General features: G+C 36.7%; 1 protein-coding gene across 1 annotated transcript in view; it reads right to left on the bottom strand.

The window, feature by feature from the left end:
* LOC126370014 (transmembrane protease serine 12) overlaps positions 1-17,361 on the bottom strand; it is a 46,535-nt gene extending 29,174 nt beyond the window's left edge. Inside the window, exon 1 of the mRNA XM_050014636.1 lies at positions 17,057-17,361. Coding sequence (XP_049870593.1) covers positions 17,057-17,144 — 88 coding nt within the window. The 5' untranslated portion in view covers positions 17,145-17,361. The remainder of the gene's footprint in view (positions 1-17,056) is intronic.
* Positions 17,362-20,026: the final 2,665 nt, after the last annotated feature.

The raw sequence follows: 20,026 nt of genomic DNA, 5'->3' as shown, positions 1-20,026 counted from the left end.
AGGAGTAGGCAGAGGAGTATAGTATATATACAACCACCCTTCGCCATCTATGCCTAAGTCCCACGTAACAGTCCCATAATACAGGGAGTTAGTGACATCGTAACGAATACTGAGGGGGATGATTCTGACCGTGATAATGAGCTGAGTCATCCCTCTCAGTATTTGTTACAATGTCACGTACACCCTATACAACTACATACAAGTAGCCACAAGTATATACGGTGTTAGTGACATCGTAACGAATACTGAGAGGGATGATTCAGACCATGATTCTGAGTTGATATCAAGAGGAATTTTCCGTCACAAAATTCATGTATTTTTTTTATTTATTATTTTCAATTGTATACTTTTGCGAAGTACAATTCCATTTGATATTAATTCAGAATCATCCCTCTCAGTATTCGTTACGATGTCACTTACACTCCATACAAGTACCTACATACAGGTAGGTATGGGTGTTAGTGACAACATACCATGATTCTCAGTCGATATCAAGTGGAATTTCCTGTCGGAAAATTCATGAAAATTTCTAGTGTTTTTTTTTATTATTTTTAGTAACATAGTTTTGCGATGAAAAATTCCATTTGATATCAACTCAGAATCACCCCTCAAAGTTCTCGTTACGATGTCACTAACACCCTGTATTTGTCAATTTACCCACTGTCACTTTCTCTCAGCCTTACTTCCAACTCTAACTATATTTTAATTGGTAACATGTTTAATAACCTTACCAATTCATGTTAATCTAGATTACGCCTTATGGAAATCTACGACAAACCATAAATGCGCAAAATAAATGCGCACTGTAAATCACTCAAGTACTGTAGTTACGTGTCAACATTTCACTTTTAATTAAATTTACTTGTCATAAAAACATTGGTGCTAATTCATGTAGAGACCATGGTAATTTTATTATAAGTTGTATCTGTCATTTTCTTATTCGCCGAAAAGGAACGTCTGGGAGGACATCATCATCATATTTTTTTATTTTATTTTTTAGGGTCGCGTTTGACCGCTATCTTACCTCATGGTAAGTGACGATGTGGTCTAGGGTTTATGCTTACCTAATTCAAATTCAAATTCAAAAATTTCTTTATTCAGTAGGTAATATAGTTACACTTTGAATCGTCAATTTTTACATAACGAACGTCTCATTCGCCTAAAACTACTGCAGACCTACGCTTCTTTAAACTACGGCCATGGGTGTTTTTCGTTTGTTTATAAAATATCTTTATGTATCAAAACAAATATTTACTTCAAATTCAAAATTCAAATGTATTTATTGCATTGCTACAGGTCAAGAAGGTCTTAAACAATATTACATACATCCACTGCAGCATACCAGTCTAGGTGTACAATTTTAATTCTAATATACATATTTAAATTACAATTTCAATTAGATATTAAAATAATGTGAGTTAATATAAATGTGAATATGATTAAAAATAATTTCATTACAACTTAGTGTACATTTATCCTAAGTGAACGTAACCTAATTTAAACAGTTTGCAGGTTGTATATAAACCTATATCAAACTTAAAAAGTTAAGTAATAAATACAAAGTATCATAGTAACTGTTAATCAACAAGTAGGTAAGTAGATGTGTCATAATTATTTAAGAAATGTTTACTTTGTTGAGTATACATTTATGAAGATATAATACTTACAACGGCCATGGGTAAAAAGAAACACGGGCATATTCATCAGGTTATTTACCGTGCGGCTTAAAAAATGTTTAAGTAATGAACGACAGAGTTCTTACTATAGAGAGTTGTCGCGGGAGCATAGCCGATGGGAAAATATACACAAAACGATAATTTTGGGCATATCTCCCTTGTTTCTATGATCTGTGGTAAGTACCTACCTTCACGCTTGAGGGCAGAGACCTTTAGTAACTCACCTGAAGGGCAATAGACTCTGCGCACGAGTTTAATATTTCGTCATCAGGATTTCTATAATTCACAAATTGGTCGCACTTGTAGGTACAGTCATGAGCAATATCATGTACCCATTTTAGAACCCAGTCGCACCATCATATTTGACATTTTATGAGACTTACGGTTTAAATTGTCAAAAAAGTTAATGTGACATGGTTTCAAAGTGTATGTTACATATTAGTTATTTTTATTTAAAGATCAGCATACTATTTTTTTAATTTAAGACATATTAGTACTCATGACCGTTCTCTTAGATAGAAAAGAATCGATTAGCCTAATCTTAACTGATACACGAACATCACAACACTAGCTTACGCACTTTGACAGATCTAACTCGTACCACGCATTGAAGCTTTTGTAATATGTTATCTTTATTGGACTATAGGTAAAATGACAGGTATAAAATAAAATAAGATGTTTAGTCTATTTGGGTTCAGTAGTTAAAGTCCAATCTGTGAGACACTATTTATTAATTAATAAAATTCGCGCACACGCATCCGATATATAAAAAACAATACCACAGAGAGAGAGAGAGATAGAGCACAGACAAAATATATGGCCGCGCACAGCGCATAGACAAAAGATAATTGTTAAGGTTCTGGTGAAACAAACTATAAAGTAGAGCAAATGTTATCTAAGAGTTTACACACACTGACATAACATAATTATAAAATAAAGGATATGCGCGGCGGAAATAACTACTGGCGAAAACGACAGGGCAGGGTGCCTCTGGTCGCCCTGAGGGGACGGTCCAAAGAGGTGTCACTCACTATAGATGGTATTTACAGTAATTACCACCAATAATAAGGAATATTACGACGTATAGAACGGCAATTCTCCGCTCTCCACCGGCGTCTGAGCTAGGTTTACCTCACCCCCCTCCAACACAGTTTAAACTCAAATCGTATGGCGTCAGACGTCACACACACAGATGCGCGTGTACGATAACGTTAATGTGTGGTGTCTGTGTAAAACGAGATTGTTTGTATGAAATGTCCGGGGTGTGCTAATACTTTAACGGCGAGGGTGTGCTGCCGCCAAAGGATGTTTTCGGGGCACCGAACTGAGCATAGTACCCCGCTAGCCATAAGTTGACAGTGTGACTAGGGATCGACGATCCAACGGTGTTATGTTGGAGGAAGTTGCATATATGCGTCTTGCTGTGTAAACTTCGATATTGCGTTACAGAACTGCATTATTGAATGGTAGCGCCATCTGTTGCATACAAGAATGATATGAGAGAGAATTATCTCTCAATGTGGAGTTATTAATTTATCTAAAGTGAAGTTTTCACTAGGTACTGCTTGAAGACTTCATTATTGAATGTGGCGCCATCTGTTGCATGTGGGCGGAAGTAATTAAAGGAACGGCAGTCAGCTCCATAATCCACAGACACGGTAATCATAATCAACACGTCATAATGGGAACCGGAACAAGCTATATATCACGACGCAACACTTGATTACACGTTGCGTCACTATGTAATCAGGTTATATCATGGTAACCGCGCACTGTAATTATTGTGCCAAAAATATTATTCTGACCACAATAGCGTGTAATAAGGTTGTATAACAAATAATGCTTGTAACGTCTAATATTATGTGGTCGGAAACATTGATGTTCCGTTCCAGTAAAAAGGCGTAAAACTTATGTTTAAATTCAAATGTGTGCCCGCTCCTTTTAATGTATGATTAAATAAATAATTGTGGAATTCGTTTCCTCCTTTAATATACTTACAATTGTCAGGGTTCGTAATGTTTATTTTATTATTATAGCTGGATTTAATTATATAACTTAATAACAGACGAAATATACTTAGTCGTGAATCTGTGTCACGACTTTATTATTTTTAATTTTGAAACTGGCATATTATTTATTTTGTTTTTATTTTTGATTTCTTCTTTTTCGAACGGGAACGTTGTCCCGCCTTTTTGAAAAGCGGTGGCGGGAGTTTTGTTCGGTTGCGGCAATCTGTTATGAAGAGTTGGAGAGTTAACATTGTTTATGAAAATAATTAAAATTATTCAAGGGAATTGTTGAATTGTTTGATTACCACAAGCATCTCCCCACCTGATAGCAGTAGCATTATCACACAATAATGAAAACAAAAATAACATTCGTATACTTTTTATAATGGATATCTTGACATTAGAAGAATTGACAATCATAAAAAACCAATGACATAACAAAAAGAAAAATAAAATTATACAAAAAAGGTTTTGTTCATTGAACAACTTATGTAAAAAGAGCTTTATTACCCAACCTTTAGGCAGATAAGACCAGAGCACAAGAACAAATTTGAAAAAGAAAAGTAGGCAGTGGTGCTAATTCCTGTAAATACCATCTAATTTTATTTTAAGTTATATCTGTCATTTTCTTATCCGCCGAATAGGAAAAGGACGGGTAATCGACAAGCATAAAATTTATGGAACACAGGTCAATTTTAAGGACAAATCTAAAACAACCCCATCTAAAAATTTTACATCAGTCAATAACCCGACACAGGTAAGTAGACAGCATGTCAAACGGATTACATACCAGCGACATACCTTTTTGATTCGCCCGGGTTATTCATTCATTTACTCATTCTTCCTAAAATTAAGAGCTGTGAATCATCCGTCCCTTTCCTTTTCGACGGATATGAAAATGATGGATATAACTTAAAATAAAATTAAGCGGTGTCTGCAGGAATCGGGGCCATTGTCTTTACTGTTACAAAGTTTTTACAAAGGGGACATTCCCGCTTTGGGAACATTTTCGGGAACGGCATATCATTGGTAGTAAACCTTACGGTTACAAGTTTTTTTTTTACTTTTTCTGGGTTTGCTCTTGGCGCCAGACTTGCCCGAAGGCATTGACGAGGCCTAAGATGGAGCTCGCCCAGGTGCCTATTCACTCTGGCCTTGAAAGCACCCGGGTTAGTTACGCATAATAAGTTAAGTATGCAAACTGAAACTATGTACGCCATATCTTGAAAACAAGATGTAAGCATCTTTTTGAAAAATCACAGTTGGATGGTATTTTTTAAAAAACGTATTCATAACCCCAAAAGTTGAATTTAATTTACTTAATCTAGAATTTTGAATCCGCACCCGCGCGGCAAAACCACCGCACCGCGCACGGCGCGAATTATATCGAGGGCTTTGTCCAATACGACATTAAAATTTATCTGCGCAGATAGTAGATAACACTTGCTGCATCTGTCAGTAGATATAATTCGGAGGCGCGTGGCGCAGTGACAATATTCTTATGCAATTCGATGCTTAAAATCAGATTAAATCGTTTCTTCTCATTTTTACCGACTTCAAAAAAGGAGGAGGTTCTCAATTCGACCGTATATTTTTTTTTTTTTTTTTTTTTTTATGTTTGTTCGGGCATATCTTCGTCGTATATGAACCGATTTTGATAATTCTTTTTTTGTTTGAAAGGAGATATACCCAAGGGGGTCCCATGTCAAGGAAGTCAGGATCTGATGATGGAAGACCAGAGAAATCGAGGGGAATTTTCAAAAATCGTAGGAGCGACTAGTGCGTTTGTAAAGTCATATTGATCGGATCGATCTTTAGGCTTCGGGAAAACATCCCGGCCTTCGAAAACTGGTCAGCATCAGGGAGATACCCTATGGCCTGGCAAAACTATACAACCTGGAGCAATTTTTCTTTCACGAAACGTATTTAAATCTTGATCAAATCCAATCGCCGGTGCAAAAAAACAAAATGGCGGAAAAAAAAGATGGCCGCCATACAAAATTTTGTCGATTTTGGAAGAAGCCCGTTTGGGTAAAAATAATGTATGGGGCGCTTACTCAAAACGTCATGTAGAGTACGGAAATACTTTCTGATCACCAAAAACTGCTCCGCATCAGAGAGATACTCTACGGCCTGGCAAAACTATCGCACGTGAACCAATATTTCTTTGAGAGCACTTATTTAAATCTTGGTCAAATTCCATAGCGCGTAAAAAAAAAACAAAATGGCGGAAAAACAAGATGGCCGCCATACACAATTTTGTTTTTTCAGAAAATGTCTCGGGATATAAAATATATATCGGGGTTGTGGTCGGATCGTCATGTTAAGTATGGAAATACTTCCCGATTTTCGAAAACTGCTCCGCATCAGGGTGACACCCTACGGCCTGGCGAAACTATCACACCTGAACCAAATTTTTCTTTCACGAAACCTATTTAAATCTTGGTCGAATTTAATGGCCGGTGAAAAAAATACAAAATGGCGAAAAAACAAGATGGCCGCCATACAAAATTTTGTTTTTCCAGAAAATGTCTTGGGGGTAAAAATGATGTATAGGCGTGTGATCGGAACGTCATCTTTGAAAACTGCTCCCAATCAGGGAGACATCCTACGGCCTGGTAAACCTATTGCACCTGGATTTTGTTTGTTTCCACGACACCCATTTAAATCTTGATCAAATTGTGTCGCCGGTGAAAAAGAACAAAGTGGCGGAAAAACAAGATGGCCGCCATACGAAGAGGGACAGTTTCGAATAAACAGGACACGCGAGCTGCTTTAGCAGCGAGCGAACCACGCGAAATCTACTGTATCTATATGTATGCGTGAGTGTGTATGATAGCAGCTTCCACTGACAACCACATGTGTGTATGTACACATACACATGTGTGTGTGCGTGTGTGTGCGCGCGCGTGTGTGTGTGTGTGTGTGTGTGTGTGTGTGTGTGTGTGTGTGTGTGTGTGTGTGCGTGTGCCTGTGTGTGTGCGTGTGTACGTGCGCGTGTGCTCGTGTGCGTTAGCGCGTGTGTGAGTGTGTGTGTGTAAACATGTTCATCAATAATAATTGTGATCACTACTAATAATATATTATATTATTATATTATTATATATGAATATAAATCAGAAAATCTGTCTGTCTGCATCCTTGCTCGGTCTAACCATCACTTAAAATCGTAAAATAAAATAAAATTTTTAACAAAAAAAAACCGACTTCAAACGCAAAACTAAAAAGCAATAAATAAATTTACTTCGCACAAAGTAATTAGTACGTATTTTCAATTAGTTAATTATTTTATAATTCTGAAGTCGGTGCCAAGTAAATGCTACAACAACCCTACTACAATATCAAATTACTATGTACACACAATATTGTTTAATACCTATATCAAAGCAATTACAAAACAATGTCAAACAAAAAATTACAAAACAATCAGTATTGAAAAATATATGAATCGGTACTTCGTTGTAGCATTTCCTTGGCACCGGCTTCAGAATTATAAAATAATTAACTAATTGAAAATACGTACTAATTACTTTGTGCGAAGTAAATTTATTTATTGCTTTTTAGTTTTGCGTTTGAAGTCGGTTTTTTTTTGTTAAAAATTTTATTTTATAAAATATGTAGTAAGTAATAAAATAAAAGTATTTTATCACTACATATAACCTTTTACTACTTATGTGTAATAACATAACACTAAATAACAACATAAAAACATTGCGTAAACTTTATGTCAACTCACATCGTAAAAGAAAACATTTCCTAGCCCATAATAGTGACTTTAATTATCTTAATTAACAAGATTATGATAAACACAGCAATAAGCCGTGAGTAAATTGAGTAGTGGCGCACTATCGTGTCATCGCCGGGTTCGAACCTCTGACCCCGGAGTGAAAGCCGGCACTCTTACTCAATAGACTTAGATACTTACTGTGGTATAGATTTCCGTGACAATGCGTCGAGTTGTTATGATTAAAAATAAAATTATTCAAAAATTCAAAATTATTTATTTGCTCATAAAACATGGTACAATAAAGGTTTTACAATAAATGTGAGAATCTCATGTTTTGCCGCAATTTGGCATGCAAAAATTATATACCAAGCTAACGCAAAATAATAGTAATAAAGTCAAATGTCAAGTAATTTTCAATTTCAAAATATATTAAAAATTAAATATCTAAAATAATGTATATACATACTATTTTAAATACTATACGCTATATACACGCTATAATATAATAAATATTAGGCCCATTACATCCATCTTAATACTTCGTATCAAAAGTAGTCGACTGTTGCAGTATTCTGATTATCTACTTATAGATCTAGCTGCCCACCCCATTAAAGATTAAGAACGTAAATTTATTAAATACAATAATGTAATTCATAAAAGAACACGATTATCAAATAGAGCTAACTTTTTAGCTATTCGAACTGGTAAACTGCGCAGTGTTATGAATTCAAATGCGCCGCACGAGCAGCGCAGCGATCGGTCAAGGTTGCGCGAGACCACTCTTACTTTCCGCGCATGTGCGGTCATAGTATACTCTCATCCATAACTGGAGTTTGAATTCTATGGCGATTGACATACCACCTATCAAGATGGTCTAACAGAAGGCTCAGTCATGAGCAATATCATGTACCATATACTTTAGAACCCTGTCGCACTATCATATTTGACATTTAACGAGACTTACAGTTAAATTTGTCAAATAAGTTAACGTGACATGGTTTCAAAGTGTATACATATTAGTACTCGTGACCGTACATAGTTCATCTTAGTTGTACTTCTGACTACCCCAATTGGGATACAGTCGTGAGCTTACACTTTTGTAGATTAAATATGAAAAAGAAGAAAAAAAGAAAAGAAAAAGAAGAAGAGGCCTTTGCCCAGCAGTTGGGCAGTTCTTATCTTCTGGATAGGGAGTGAAAAAAATATAAAGTTACATACGGTAGAAAATCTCGGCATGTCATGGGAGCAAGCTGCAGAGGCTGCAAAAGCTCGCGAGGAGTGGAAATCTGTCATTCGAGCCCTACATTCCAACAAGGGATAAAAGGATTAGAAGAAGAAAAAGAAGATATGCGGTAGAATAGAACCTTTGAAAAAAAATTTTGGACAAATAACAAACACATCGGTTGCATCGGTATCGGTTGCAGAGGCGAAGATGGGTGCCATCGGTACGGCAATGCTGGACGGAAGGGGCAAGTCACAGAGACTGTAACCTGGAACGTGACAGAGGGCAGCAGTAACTGTCCGTACTATTCAGAAGCGGAGGACAGGAGTCCTAGTACGGCTTTGTAATAGACTACTCTGGGCGCCATCCCACTTGCGTCAGACAGAGTACTGCGGGGCGGAAGGCAAGAGGGAAACCACTGCCCTATTTTTCCCTAAAAAAGTAGCATGGAAAATGCTGCACCGACAAGAGCGTGACTCTTAAATTGACGATGATGAACAAACACATCTTATAAATAAAACACCTCCTCCAATGCGTCACATCGAGGCAAGGTGCCCAACAGGCTAGCAGTATTGCCCCTCTGAATCGCCAGACTTATTCTAGGACAAAAATACCAGCCTTTGATTTGATACAAAAATGAAAAAAAAAAGAAGAATGAATGTTATAATAATATGTTGTGTATACAGGTTGTTAGTGACATCGTAACGAATACTGAGGGCGATGATTCAGAAGACTAAGATGCTGAGTTAATATCAATGTGTGTGTGTAGAAGAATGTTTTTTCAAATTCATGTTTCACAGATAATTATATCACTTGGTTTCCAGGATTTATGCCCGGCTCATGGGAATATTTAATATTATAATATTAAACACCTCATTCTATTGGAAAGTCTGAGTACAGAGACAAGCCAGAACAGAGCTCTCTGGCGCAGACGTGTAAGGAGACCCGACCCCAGCTAAACTGGGAACAGGGGTGGACAAAGAGAGAAGAAGATTAAACACCTCTGCCTAGGCCTTTAAGGGCACCGGCGTGATGCTATATTAAGCTTATGAGTGGGCCAATTGCTCATAGGTTCCACGTGAAGATTTCAAAATTTCAAATCACCAAGAAACCGTTTGCTTTCCGCATAAAAGTTGCCAACAAAAAAAAACTATTTACCAATCAATACCAAGACACGGATAGTATAATTTTCTTCATGACAATTACATTCATTTGACGCATGCGTAACACAATAGTGTTTCACTCTATAGTTCCCATGTTTTTGATGTTCACTTCATTTCCCTGATGGAGGAAACGAGAAGAAAGTCTTTGTTACAATTGGATCTCTTTGTTATTCCTGGTATATGGCGGAGAATCGATTTGCCTTGACGCTTTTTTGTGAGGTACTAGTTTGAAGCGGTAGTGCAGGTTCATATTATTTAACAATTGTGTACAACAACATAACAATAACATAGAGAGAGTGAGAAAACATTTATTCAATCAAGGCACACGTAGGTACATAACAAGAAATAAAACACCCGTAATAAAAATAAACTTGCTTTACAAGTCAGTCGATTACATAAGATTACTAAATCTTTTAAAGTGCAATGTATACGTTTTTACAATAAGATTCCAATTGACATTCAGAATTTGCCTTTCAACTGTTTTAAGACAGTCGTTAAACAGAAATTTTGCAAAAAAGGTTTTTATAAGGTTAGTGATTATTTAGAAGATATGAATGCATGGGATTAACTGTCTGAGAACTGATATTAGGCAGCTAAATTACTCAATTATATACTCCTACTCCTCGCCAGCTATGTTCATGTTTCTTTTAACAGGAGGCCAGCTTATTCCCGTTAACCAGGCACACATCCTGGAAACCACGCGACATTAATTTATGTATAACCCAAATATGAATTCAAACTCATGAACTCGAATTCAGTAGTTTAGAACTCGAGTCAGGGTTCGAAGATCTGACGCTATACGAATGTAAGTTACGCATTTACCGAACAGGGGGGCTAAAATGGCCACATCGAAGCAATTCATCTAAGAAAGCAGTATTGCAATTTGACATTTGCGCCTATAAAAGTAAGTGCGCAATGCAAACAAATGTCAAATTGCAATATTGCTTTCTGAGATGAATTGCATCGATGTGGCCATTTTAACCCCCCAGGACTATCACAAATCCTGTACAAGTAATTGACTATAATATATCATTTTCACTTATTAATTTGTTTATTGCGAAGCAGTAACAAACAGTTCGGACAAGTTCAAAGACCTTTAAACACACAATCTTCATCGATATAAACGCGACATGCTGTCAATTCGCAATTGTCTGTGAACCTGTGATACTGGTTGTATATCCGCGCATTGTAAACATTATTATGTCGCAAGTTTCCGCAAATGGAATGTATAGGGTGTTGGAAATAGAGTTATTATTGTATTGATACTATATTGGTCGGAATTTGGTATGTTACGAGTAAAATGGTATCTTAACACCAACTTTTTCTATCGTGTGGGTTGTGAGGTGGAGTACCAACCTCATCAACCCTGGTGTCAAGGTCACTGTTGAGCCGCCAAAGGCCCCTGACATGGCTCATGTAACGACTACTTACTTACATCAGTAAGTAGTAACGGGGACCAACGGCTTAACGTGCCTTCCGAAGCACGGATCATCTTACTTTCGGACAATCAGGTGACCAGTCTGTAATGTCCTAACCAAACTAGGGACCACAAGGTAATTTTTGTGATATGTCCCTACCGGGATACGAACCCAGGACCTCCGGATCATGAGCCCAATGCTCAACCACTGGACCACGGACGTCATTAAATGACTGACTACAATCAATCAATAATCTTTATTGTGATAGGATTTAGGTCATTATACTTGGAGTAGATGTATAATTACCGGCACCGGTCATACTTGGTGAAGCATTTTCTTTTTTTTACTGCTACCAAACCACTAACTCTTATAACACAGGTTTACCTACCCTGCAACTCAAGGGACAAGCAATACTTAGAACTTAACACTTAACTTGTTTGGTAATGTAACAATGTATTTTAATTAAGTTTGTGAAGCGAAATATTGTGTCTTATTACATCTATTTTTCTTCACTAAGAAGTGAATATTATTTTTTTATTTGTACACAATAAAACAGACACAAGAAACATACAAAGAAAACAGATAGTACAGGCAAGCTTATCTCTAAACAAAGATATTTCTTCCAGCTGACCTACGTGACAAGAGAGACTTTCAACGTATAATATTATATAGATAGACATACATACGCGTACAAATTATTTAGAAATTACTTAATTACTTATACTAATATAAAACAAAATATTAACCTAAACCTACACCCCACATTTAAATAAATTATATATTATATAATATATATTTCATAAATATAATATAAACATATTATATAATTTCTATATTGGTTTATAAATATACACACTATATAACAATATATATACTTAAATAAATAAGTAAATGCATACAAATACGGCTAATGCAACTCAAGCAAGACTCAAATAATAATCCTTCAAGTTCCTTTTAAAACTTCCCACCCAATATTATACGCAATGTGAATCGTACCTGTCTCTCAATTATCTGAACCTTTACGCTTCCACTAAATTCATACACACATCGTCACATACACCAGAGCACCTCTCTATGTTTCATACACTCGAAAATACTGCAAAAATTTTACCTAAAAATCATTTAAGTAAGTACACTCAATTAAAAATTCACTTACCAACTTATTCAAAACACAGAAAGAGCTATGTCGTAGGTACACAAAGCCCTGACATTTATCCACGAAAAGACATATTTCAGTTTCGCACCAAAAATCGAGATCTCTTAATAAATAAAGCCACGTGCTCAATGTCTCTAACAACTATATAACGCTGTAAATACGCGAAAGTGCATCAAATTCAATCAGGTAATCGTTCACAATCTTAGAAACTACAAAAATATCTGAAAATCGGCATCAGATCGCGAATAGATCGCGAGCGAGTCGAATTGGTGGCGTGTGCCGCTTTGAGCTTTTGAGTTTCTCCCTAAAATATTGAACGATATAAATATGGAGCTTGACTGCTTATTTCATCATCATCATCACTAATTTAAGAGCCACGCTCTTGTCGGTGTAGCATTCTCCATGCTACTTTTTAGAGAAAAATAGGGCAGTGGTTTCCTTCTTGCCTTTCGCCTCGCTGTAATCTGTCTGACGCGAGTGGGATGGCGCCCAGAGTAGTCTTATTTCAAAGCCGTACTAGGACTCCTGTCATCCGCTTCTGAATAATCTGATTGCTTATTAAATTTATGTATTATTTTAAGCTTTATTAAGACTACGCTCTTCGCTCTCCTATTTTTGATGTCACTTGAATTTTCAATGCCAATAAAGTTTATAACTTTGATAAATACATACTTACATAAGATCTTGCTTGTTTCCGTTGGGTAGGCAGAGATAGAATTCCAATTACTACGATCCTGACGGCGTTGGGTTGACCGAGAGTTGAAAACTCTCGGCTGCAAAAGATCGCGAGGAGTGGAAATCTGTTATTCGAGTCCTGTTGGGATTACAGGATAAAAGGATTAGAAGAAGAAGAAGACGATCCTGTCACTGCTGCATTATGAGAAGGTACATATTGTTAAGTATTGTTTTTGATAATGACTAACTTACTTCAAGTCCAACTAGTACCAATGGAATTGAAGGTGAAATAAATAAATAAAATAATAAAGAGACGAGGCGATACAAATAAAATTGTAGCATTGGCAATTACACCATTGCAACAACAAAATAAAAACCGAGGTCCAATCAACCGGAGCAAAGTAGATCGCAACGTATCGAGAAATTGATCAATACGATGACGTCATAATAATCTTGGGACTTGTTTTGGCGACTTTTTGCACGTTTCTACTTTTTTAACTTTCCTCTAATAGAGTCTCATTTCGATGTTTCGTAATAAACGGTAACAGTGCGGTGACAGTGGGACGACATAAATTAGGTAACATGATGTATAAGTGTTAAAAGTGTTATGTAAATAATGAGAGTAATAGGAACAGAAAACAGGATGAATGCCTACCCCTTTGGAGATAACTTTACAAAAAAGGTTATTATAAAGTTAGTGATTATTTAGAAGATATGAATGCATGGGATTAACTTTCTGAGAACTGATATTAGGCAGCTAAATTACTCAATTATATAAAAATATTTTATGTTTATTTTATTTTTTTAAAGAACGTCTAGGGCCCTGTGCCGAGGTTTTTCTTGCAGCTTCTTTTCCCCGGCTATACAGGTTGTGAGAAGCTGCAGTAGTTTTAAATTGACGATTCAAAGTGTAACTATGTTACCTACTGAATAAAGATATTTTTGAATTTGAATTTGATACAGACGTGATGCTTTACCACACAAGCAATCTCTCAATTCTGCACGCAGCATTAAAGGGCCTATTATAAAAGTTATCGTAATATAAGCACTGCCTTCAAATGATATTCTCTAGTTATTATTACAGGCAATCATTATGTTATTGTCCACGACTTTGCGGGTTATTCTCCACTGAGCTGGGTTATCGCCAGTTCGCTGTTTATGCGAGGCGATTGATTGAAAACAGTTGCTAAAGTTAAGCCTTTGCTACGGAATAAAGCTGAAAGTAGAAGGAAATTATTACTCGCGTCGTTCGCGCTGTCAGTTTTTTGTTTTGATAATTGGACTTCAGATATCGCGCGTGCCACGTTTTTTCCATCCCCTTGTTATCCCCTTAGGGGAAAATTACCTGACTTAAAACTCTCATTATATTCTTCTTCATCATACCAAATTTCGTCTTAATCGGGTCAGCATTTATAAATAATGTAAGTGTATAATCAGTATTACATAATTATTATGTTGACGGGTTCCAGATTCAAGGTTCCAAATCTAAGTTGAAGAAGAGGACAAACAAACAGAAGAAAGATCATTTAAGTTACGGTAAGACTAGTGAAACCCGAAATTTCGAAATAATTACTTGACAATTCATCGTCATCATAAATTTAAGAGCCACGCTCATGTCGGTGTAGCATTCTCCATTCTGGTCTATCAAGGGCCAATTCTTTGACATCTTTATAAGATACGACATACACCTTCTCCTTAATTTGTTACATGTAAGCTCTTCTTGGTTTTCCCCTTCCTCTCTTTTCTTCTATCATTCCTACTATGTGTCTTATTAAGTGTCCAATTCTTGCAACTTCTGTCCTCAATAACTTTCAATATCTGTTTCATTTCTCTTACGCATTTCTTCATTAAACCCTGACAATTATTATTATTATTTTTTATTTTTTTGATGTAGTGCAATAAATTATATTTGATTTGATTTGATTTTGAATTATTATTAGTTCCTTTAAAATCCGTGGACTTATTTCGCGTGGACTTCATTTTAAACCTGGTATATTATTTATTCTGCGTTTTATAACAGTGTCGCCTTAAAATAAAAACCTCGTAAGCGCGTATTTGAAAAATCACTGTGTTTTTCAAAAACCTCAATTTCTTACGAAATTTAGTCAACAAAAGTTAGGTCCGAATGTGATTTTTCCAAAAAGGCGCTTAAGTAGTTTTCCGTATAATGCGACCCTATAAATCATATATTTTAAGGTCGTAACGCCGACAGTCCTTTTAAAATCCAAACTCCATTGTTTTACTATTGTGTCTGGAAACTTTTTCTGGAAGAAATCTTTTCTTTTTTTTGGAAGGCTTTACGAGGTTAATGGAACCTCGCGAAGAACTAAGACTGAACCTTAAGTTATTGTTCAAGGGAAAACCACTTATTTAGTATTAGAAAGAAACTGCAAAGATTATAGTTATTATCAGATGGTGTGGTCCCTTCTGATTGACCAGAGAGATTAGATGTCTGGTGCGAATAACTTCATTAAGATGGTACATTATGGTTCTTTAGATATTAAGTCAGGTCTTTATAAGCTGAAAGTCGTACCATTAGAATTTCTTCGATCAGATTCCATGTTCTTTCAAATGGAAAGGTCACATGGTAGACGCTTCTGTTAAAAAATCGAACTTGCCAATACGTTCAAGTATAGTAATGCGAGTGCGTGAAATCAGGACGAATAGAAAAAATAAAAAAAATCTTTAAAAAAAAGAAGCATTGAACAATTGGGTCGTGTACCCGGTTCAAGATAAATCATGAAATTCTGATTATTAAATAAAGACAGATTGTAAAACTAACGAAAAACATTTTCTTTTTTCTATTTGACTTAAGTATTTATGAATTTTAATCAACAAAAACGTAATAACAAGTCCGACATTTTATCATAGTATGTATAGAAAACCGTGTTTTTGTATGAAAAAGCACACAAATTCCATAGTAATTTCCTTTTTTGACGTTTAGTAATTTGTCCGGCCAAGTAGTTAATGTCACCTGCAGTAAATCTACAATAAGTCACGTCAAAAAAAAATTTAAAACTAGCTTATTAAATAGTAAGTACCTATCTCGGACGGGACTTGAACCTGAAGAACTAAAAACAAAATGAAACCAAAAATCCTTCAAATAAATTATGTTAGTAGTGTTAGATAGAAAAGAATCAATCGACTTAATATCCACTGATACATCACTACGCTAATGAGCGCACCCTAGCTTACACGTACTTTGACAGATCTATTCAAATTCAAATTCAAATTCAAAAATATCTTTATTCAGTAGGTAACATAGTTACACTTTGAATCGTCAATTTTACATAACGAACGTCTCATCCGCCTAAAACTACTGCAGCTTCTCACAACCTGTATAGCCGGGGAAAAGAAGCTGCAAGAAAAACCTCGGCACAGGGCCCTCTAATTCCGCATCTAATTCCTAACGCGCATTAAGCCTATTGTAAAATGTTATGTTATTGAAATATAAACACTTATTGTAATAAAATCGTCCTTCTGTTTAATAGAAGGTATTTTTTTTCTACTTTGATGGGTTTGCTCTTTTCCCCAGACTTGCCCGAAGGCATTGACGAGGCCTAAGATGGAGCGAGCTCGCCCAGAAGGTGCCTGTTCATTCGTGCTTAATAGTAGGTATTTTGAAAGACCTCATTATGAAGGTAGGAGTATACTAGATGTTAAAAGTAAGATCTGAAAAGATTTCGAAAAACGTCAATGACAGTCATAAAAAGGCATTACACCTTACGTCAATCCCATACATTTTTATCACTGTCAATTGTATATATTTTTAGCAGTGACAGTGATAAAAATATATGGGAGTGACATGTTACCTTATGTCAATCTCATTTTTAATACTGTCACTGTTGTTTTTATAAATCGTTTGCGACTTGGCTGAGCACCGTGACTTCTTGGAAAACTTTCAGAATAAAAGCTGTAACAATTTTTTTACGTAGTACTTTATTTTTTTTCGCTGTTATTATAAAAAAGGATCGTTTTGAAAAGGGTTTTGAAATAGAAAAAGGACTTACCTCGAGGGCTGTATCCCTGGGCCTCAAAAACATGCGCTAAAAATACAATCACACTAAAAACGGCGAAACGCCTGACCCGCACCATCATGACTGTCACACTGCACTTAGTTCATTATTCTGACTCACCGATACATAAACGATACTTTTGCATCACTATTAATCATTTTCTTTCAAACTAAAATTACGCGGTAAAAGTTTTCTAACGTCGCTGTCATTTGTCTTTTTTTTCCGCCGGCCAGTAACCAGTAATGCACGGGCGCGGAATTGAACAGCCTAGGAAACGTTCAAACGTCCGACTTGGTTGGCGCCCGAATTAGAAATGGTTTGAAAAAATAGTCGCGCGCGACTGTGGCGTCGCGTCACTTGTTATTATTGACTAACGATACAGTGTTTTTACTTTTTTCCGAGGCGCCGGCGATGCCCGATATCCCCACTGGGAAAATGTTGCGGTTGCACTGCAGTGGTTGGCAACGTTTCGCAGTTAATGTCGATTATTAGAGCACGCATTAAAGGCTTTCCAGGCTACGTTCACCAAAAACAATATAGATGGCGTTATATAGCTTTAAGTACCTATTTCCTCATTACTCGGGTACTTACATAATTATTCCAAAATACAATCTAATGGCAGAAGCATATTATATAAAAATAATTGTTGCATGATATTTGGATCATTTTATGCATAGAATTATGTTGCTACCTATATCATCATCACCAGCCCATTAACGTCCCCACTACTGGGGCACGGGCCTTCCCTATGGATGGATAGGGAGATCGGGCCTTAAACCACCACGCGGGCCCAGTGCGGATTGGTGGTTGGTGCGGACTGCTAATGCAACCGGGACCAACGGCTTAATGTACCTTCCGAAGCACGGAGGAGCTCAAGATGAAACTTTTTTTTTTGGGTACCCATCCTATGACCGGCCTTTGCGAAAGTTGCTTAACTTCAACAGTCCCAGACCTAGCTACCTATATAACTTCTCTTTATTTTGGATCAGAATAATAATGAGTGGAAGATGTCATTGTGCCTGAATGTAATAAAAAGGGTCGTCATCATTTACTCATACCCAAAAACAAAGGTTTTAAATTAGTACCCGGTACAAAATTTTAAGACAACAACTTAGGAAGCAAATCCAATTTATACATATTCATTCAAAAAAGCTTACAGCTGCGCGCCTCTGTCTATAGAGAGTGAAATGAAGGCTTCACGGCGCGTGCGCCGCGGAGTAACTCCGGCGCAGTCGCGGGGCGACACTGCGCGTGATTGGTGAACACTGCTCTACAGGTGCATGACTTATTGTACAAAATACAATACAATAAAATAAATACAAACCGGTAAACTTGAGCCGCCAAAGCCCCTGACATGGCTCGTCTCACCACTACTTACTTACATCACTAAGTAGGTAAGTAGTAACCGGGCCCAACGGCTTAACGTGCATTTCGAAGCACGGATCACCTTACTTTCGGACAATTTCGGGTAATCAATCTGTAATGTCCCAACCAAGCTAGGGATCACAAAGTATTTTTTAAGATGTTTCCCCATCGGGATTCACTGTGATTGTGAAGTTCATATATTATAACCTTAACGGCCCAGCGGTTGAGCGTTGGGCTAACGATCCGGAGGTACCGGGTTCGATCGAGTCCCGGTGAGGACATATCACTTAATTCACTTTGTGATCCCAGGGTATTGTGCCGACAAAAGACTTATTTACATAGTAGCCGGGACAAAGTGATCTTTGTGACATGTCCCCACCGGGATTCGAACTTGGACCTCTAAATCGTGAGCCAACGTTCAACCGCTGGACCGCGGAACGGACATGGAAGTCATTCCAATCACTACCCATAAACACCTATGTTCCCAGATTTGATTCCCGGCAGGGTAAACCTTTCTATTACATAAGTTTGGAATTCAAAAAGTATACGTTTAATAAAGTTCTCATCTCATATAAAATAAAATTCACTAACGCCATCTACTGATAAAACTGGATACCACTTGAACAACTTGATTACCACTTTTGACTTAAGTTTAACTTATACGTCGCCATCTAACGGATTTTCAACGCAGCTTTAAAATTCTATCAATTCCTTATTGCATTTAGTTCTTCCTTTCGCCACTGTTGCGCTGCTGGCCTATGTTGCAATTACGGTATACTTTCCATCTCTTTCTAGTTTACAAATGGCGGAGCAAGTTCGAAAGAGACAGAAACATTCTGTGTCAGTGTGATTTAACGTAAACATGTCAGTCTCAGTTACGGCCCGAATTCCACCGTGGCGGGTGATGTTATGACACATTTTAAAGAATATAAAACAATTTGACACGAAAATTATATGAAATATTCACATAAAAGTGTTTTTCGAGATTGTAGTGTTTATATTACAGTTGTGTGTAAAGTTTTTAGTGTTTAAAAGTGTGTTTTATGTGATGTAGTTCAAGCAAAGTTGTTGCACATAACGGTATTGTGTTCGTTAAGTGAACTTTAGCAGGTTTTGTCTGATTTTCGAGGCACGCCTTGCCATGTTTTTGGGCTTGTCTTAACTCAGACAAAAGGCACAGGATGAAAGGCAGCGTGTGATTTTTTTGCAAAACACATTAATCGGTAAGTTGCTCCACTTTAGGTTTTGCTAACAAATAAACTGTTGATACTAATTTGTGTCTAACTTATCCTATTATTTTCCTAACCTTCCTAGTAAATTCCATGTGCGTCAAATCTACAATAAGTCACGTCAAAAAAGAGCTAGGTAACCTATTCGCAAATTGACCCGCTCAAAAGTTCCTTAAACCTTACTAACATACTTACCATTATAGACAGCCAGAAAACTTACACAGATGTAATACCTATCAAGTCTGGACATGGCAGCCACCAGAAGAATATTACAGCCACATTTGGTACCCTTTTAAGTCCTTATAAGGATAATACAATGACAATTGATTACAGATTGCCTCTCGCCCCATATTAAAGAGAACAAAATAGG

Source organism: Pectinophora gossypiella, chromosome 10 (genome assembly GCF_024362695.1).
Source record: "Pectinophora gossypiella chromosome 10, ilPecGoss1.1, whole genome shotgun sequence".
Lineage (NCBI taxonomy): Eukaryota > Metazoa > Arthropoda > Insecta > Lepidoptera > Gelechiidae > Pectinophora > Pectinophora gossypiella.
Note: the sequence above shows the minus strand (reverse complement) of the source record. Positions and strands in the feature narration are given on the sequence as shown.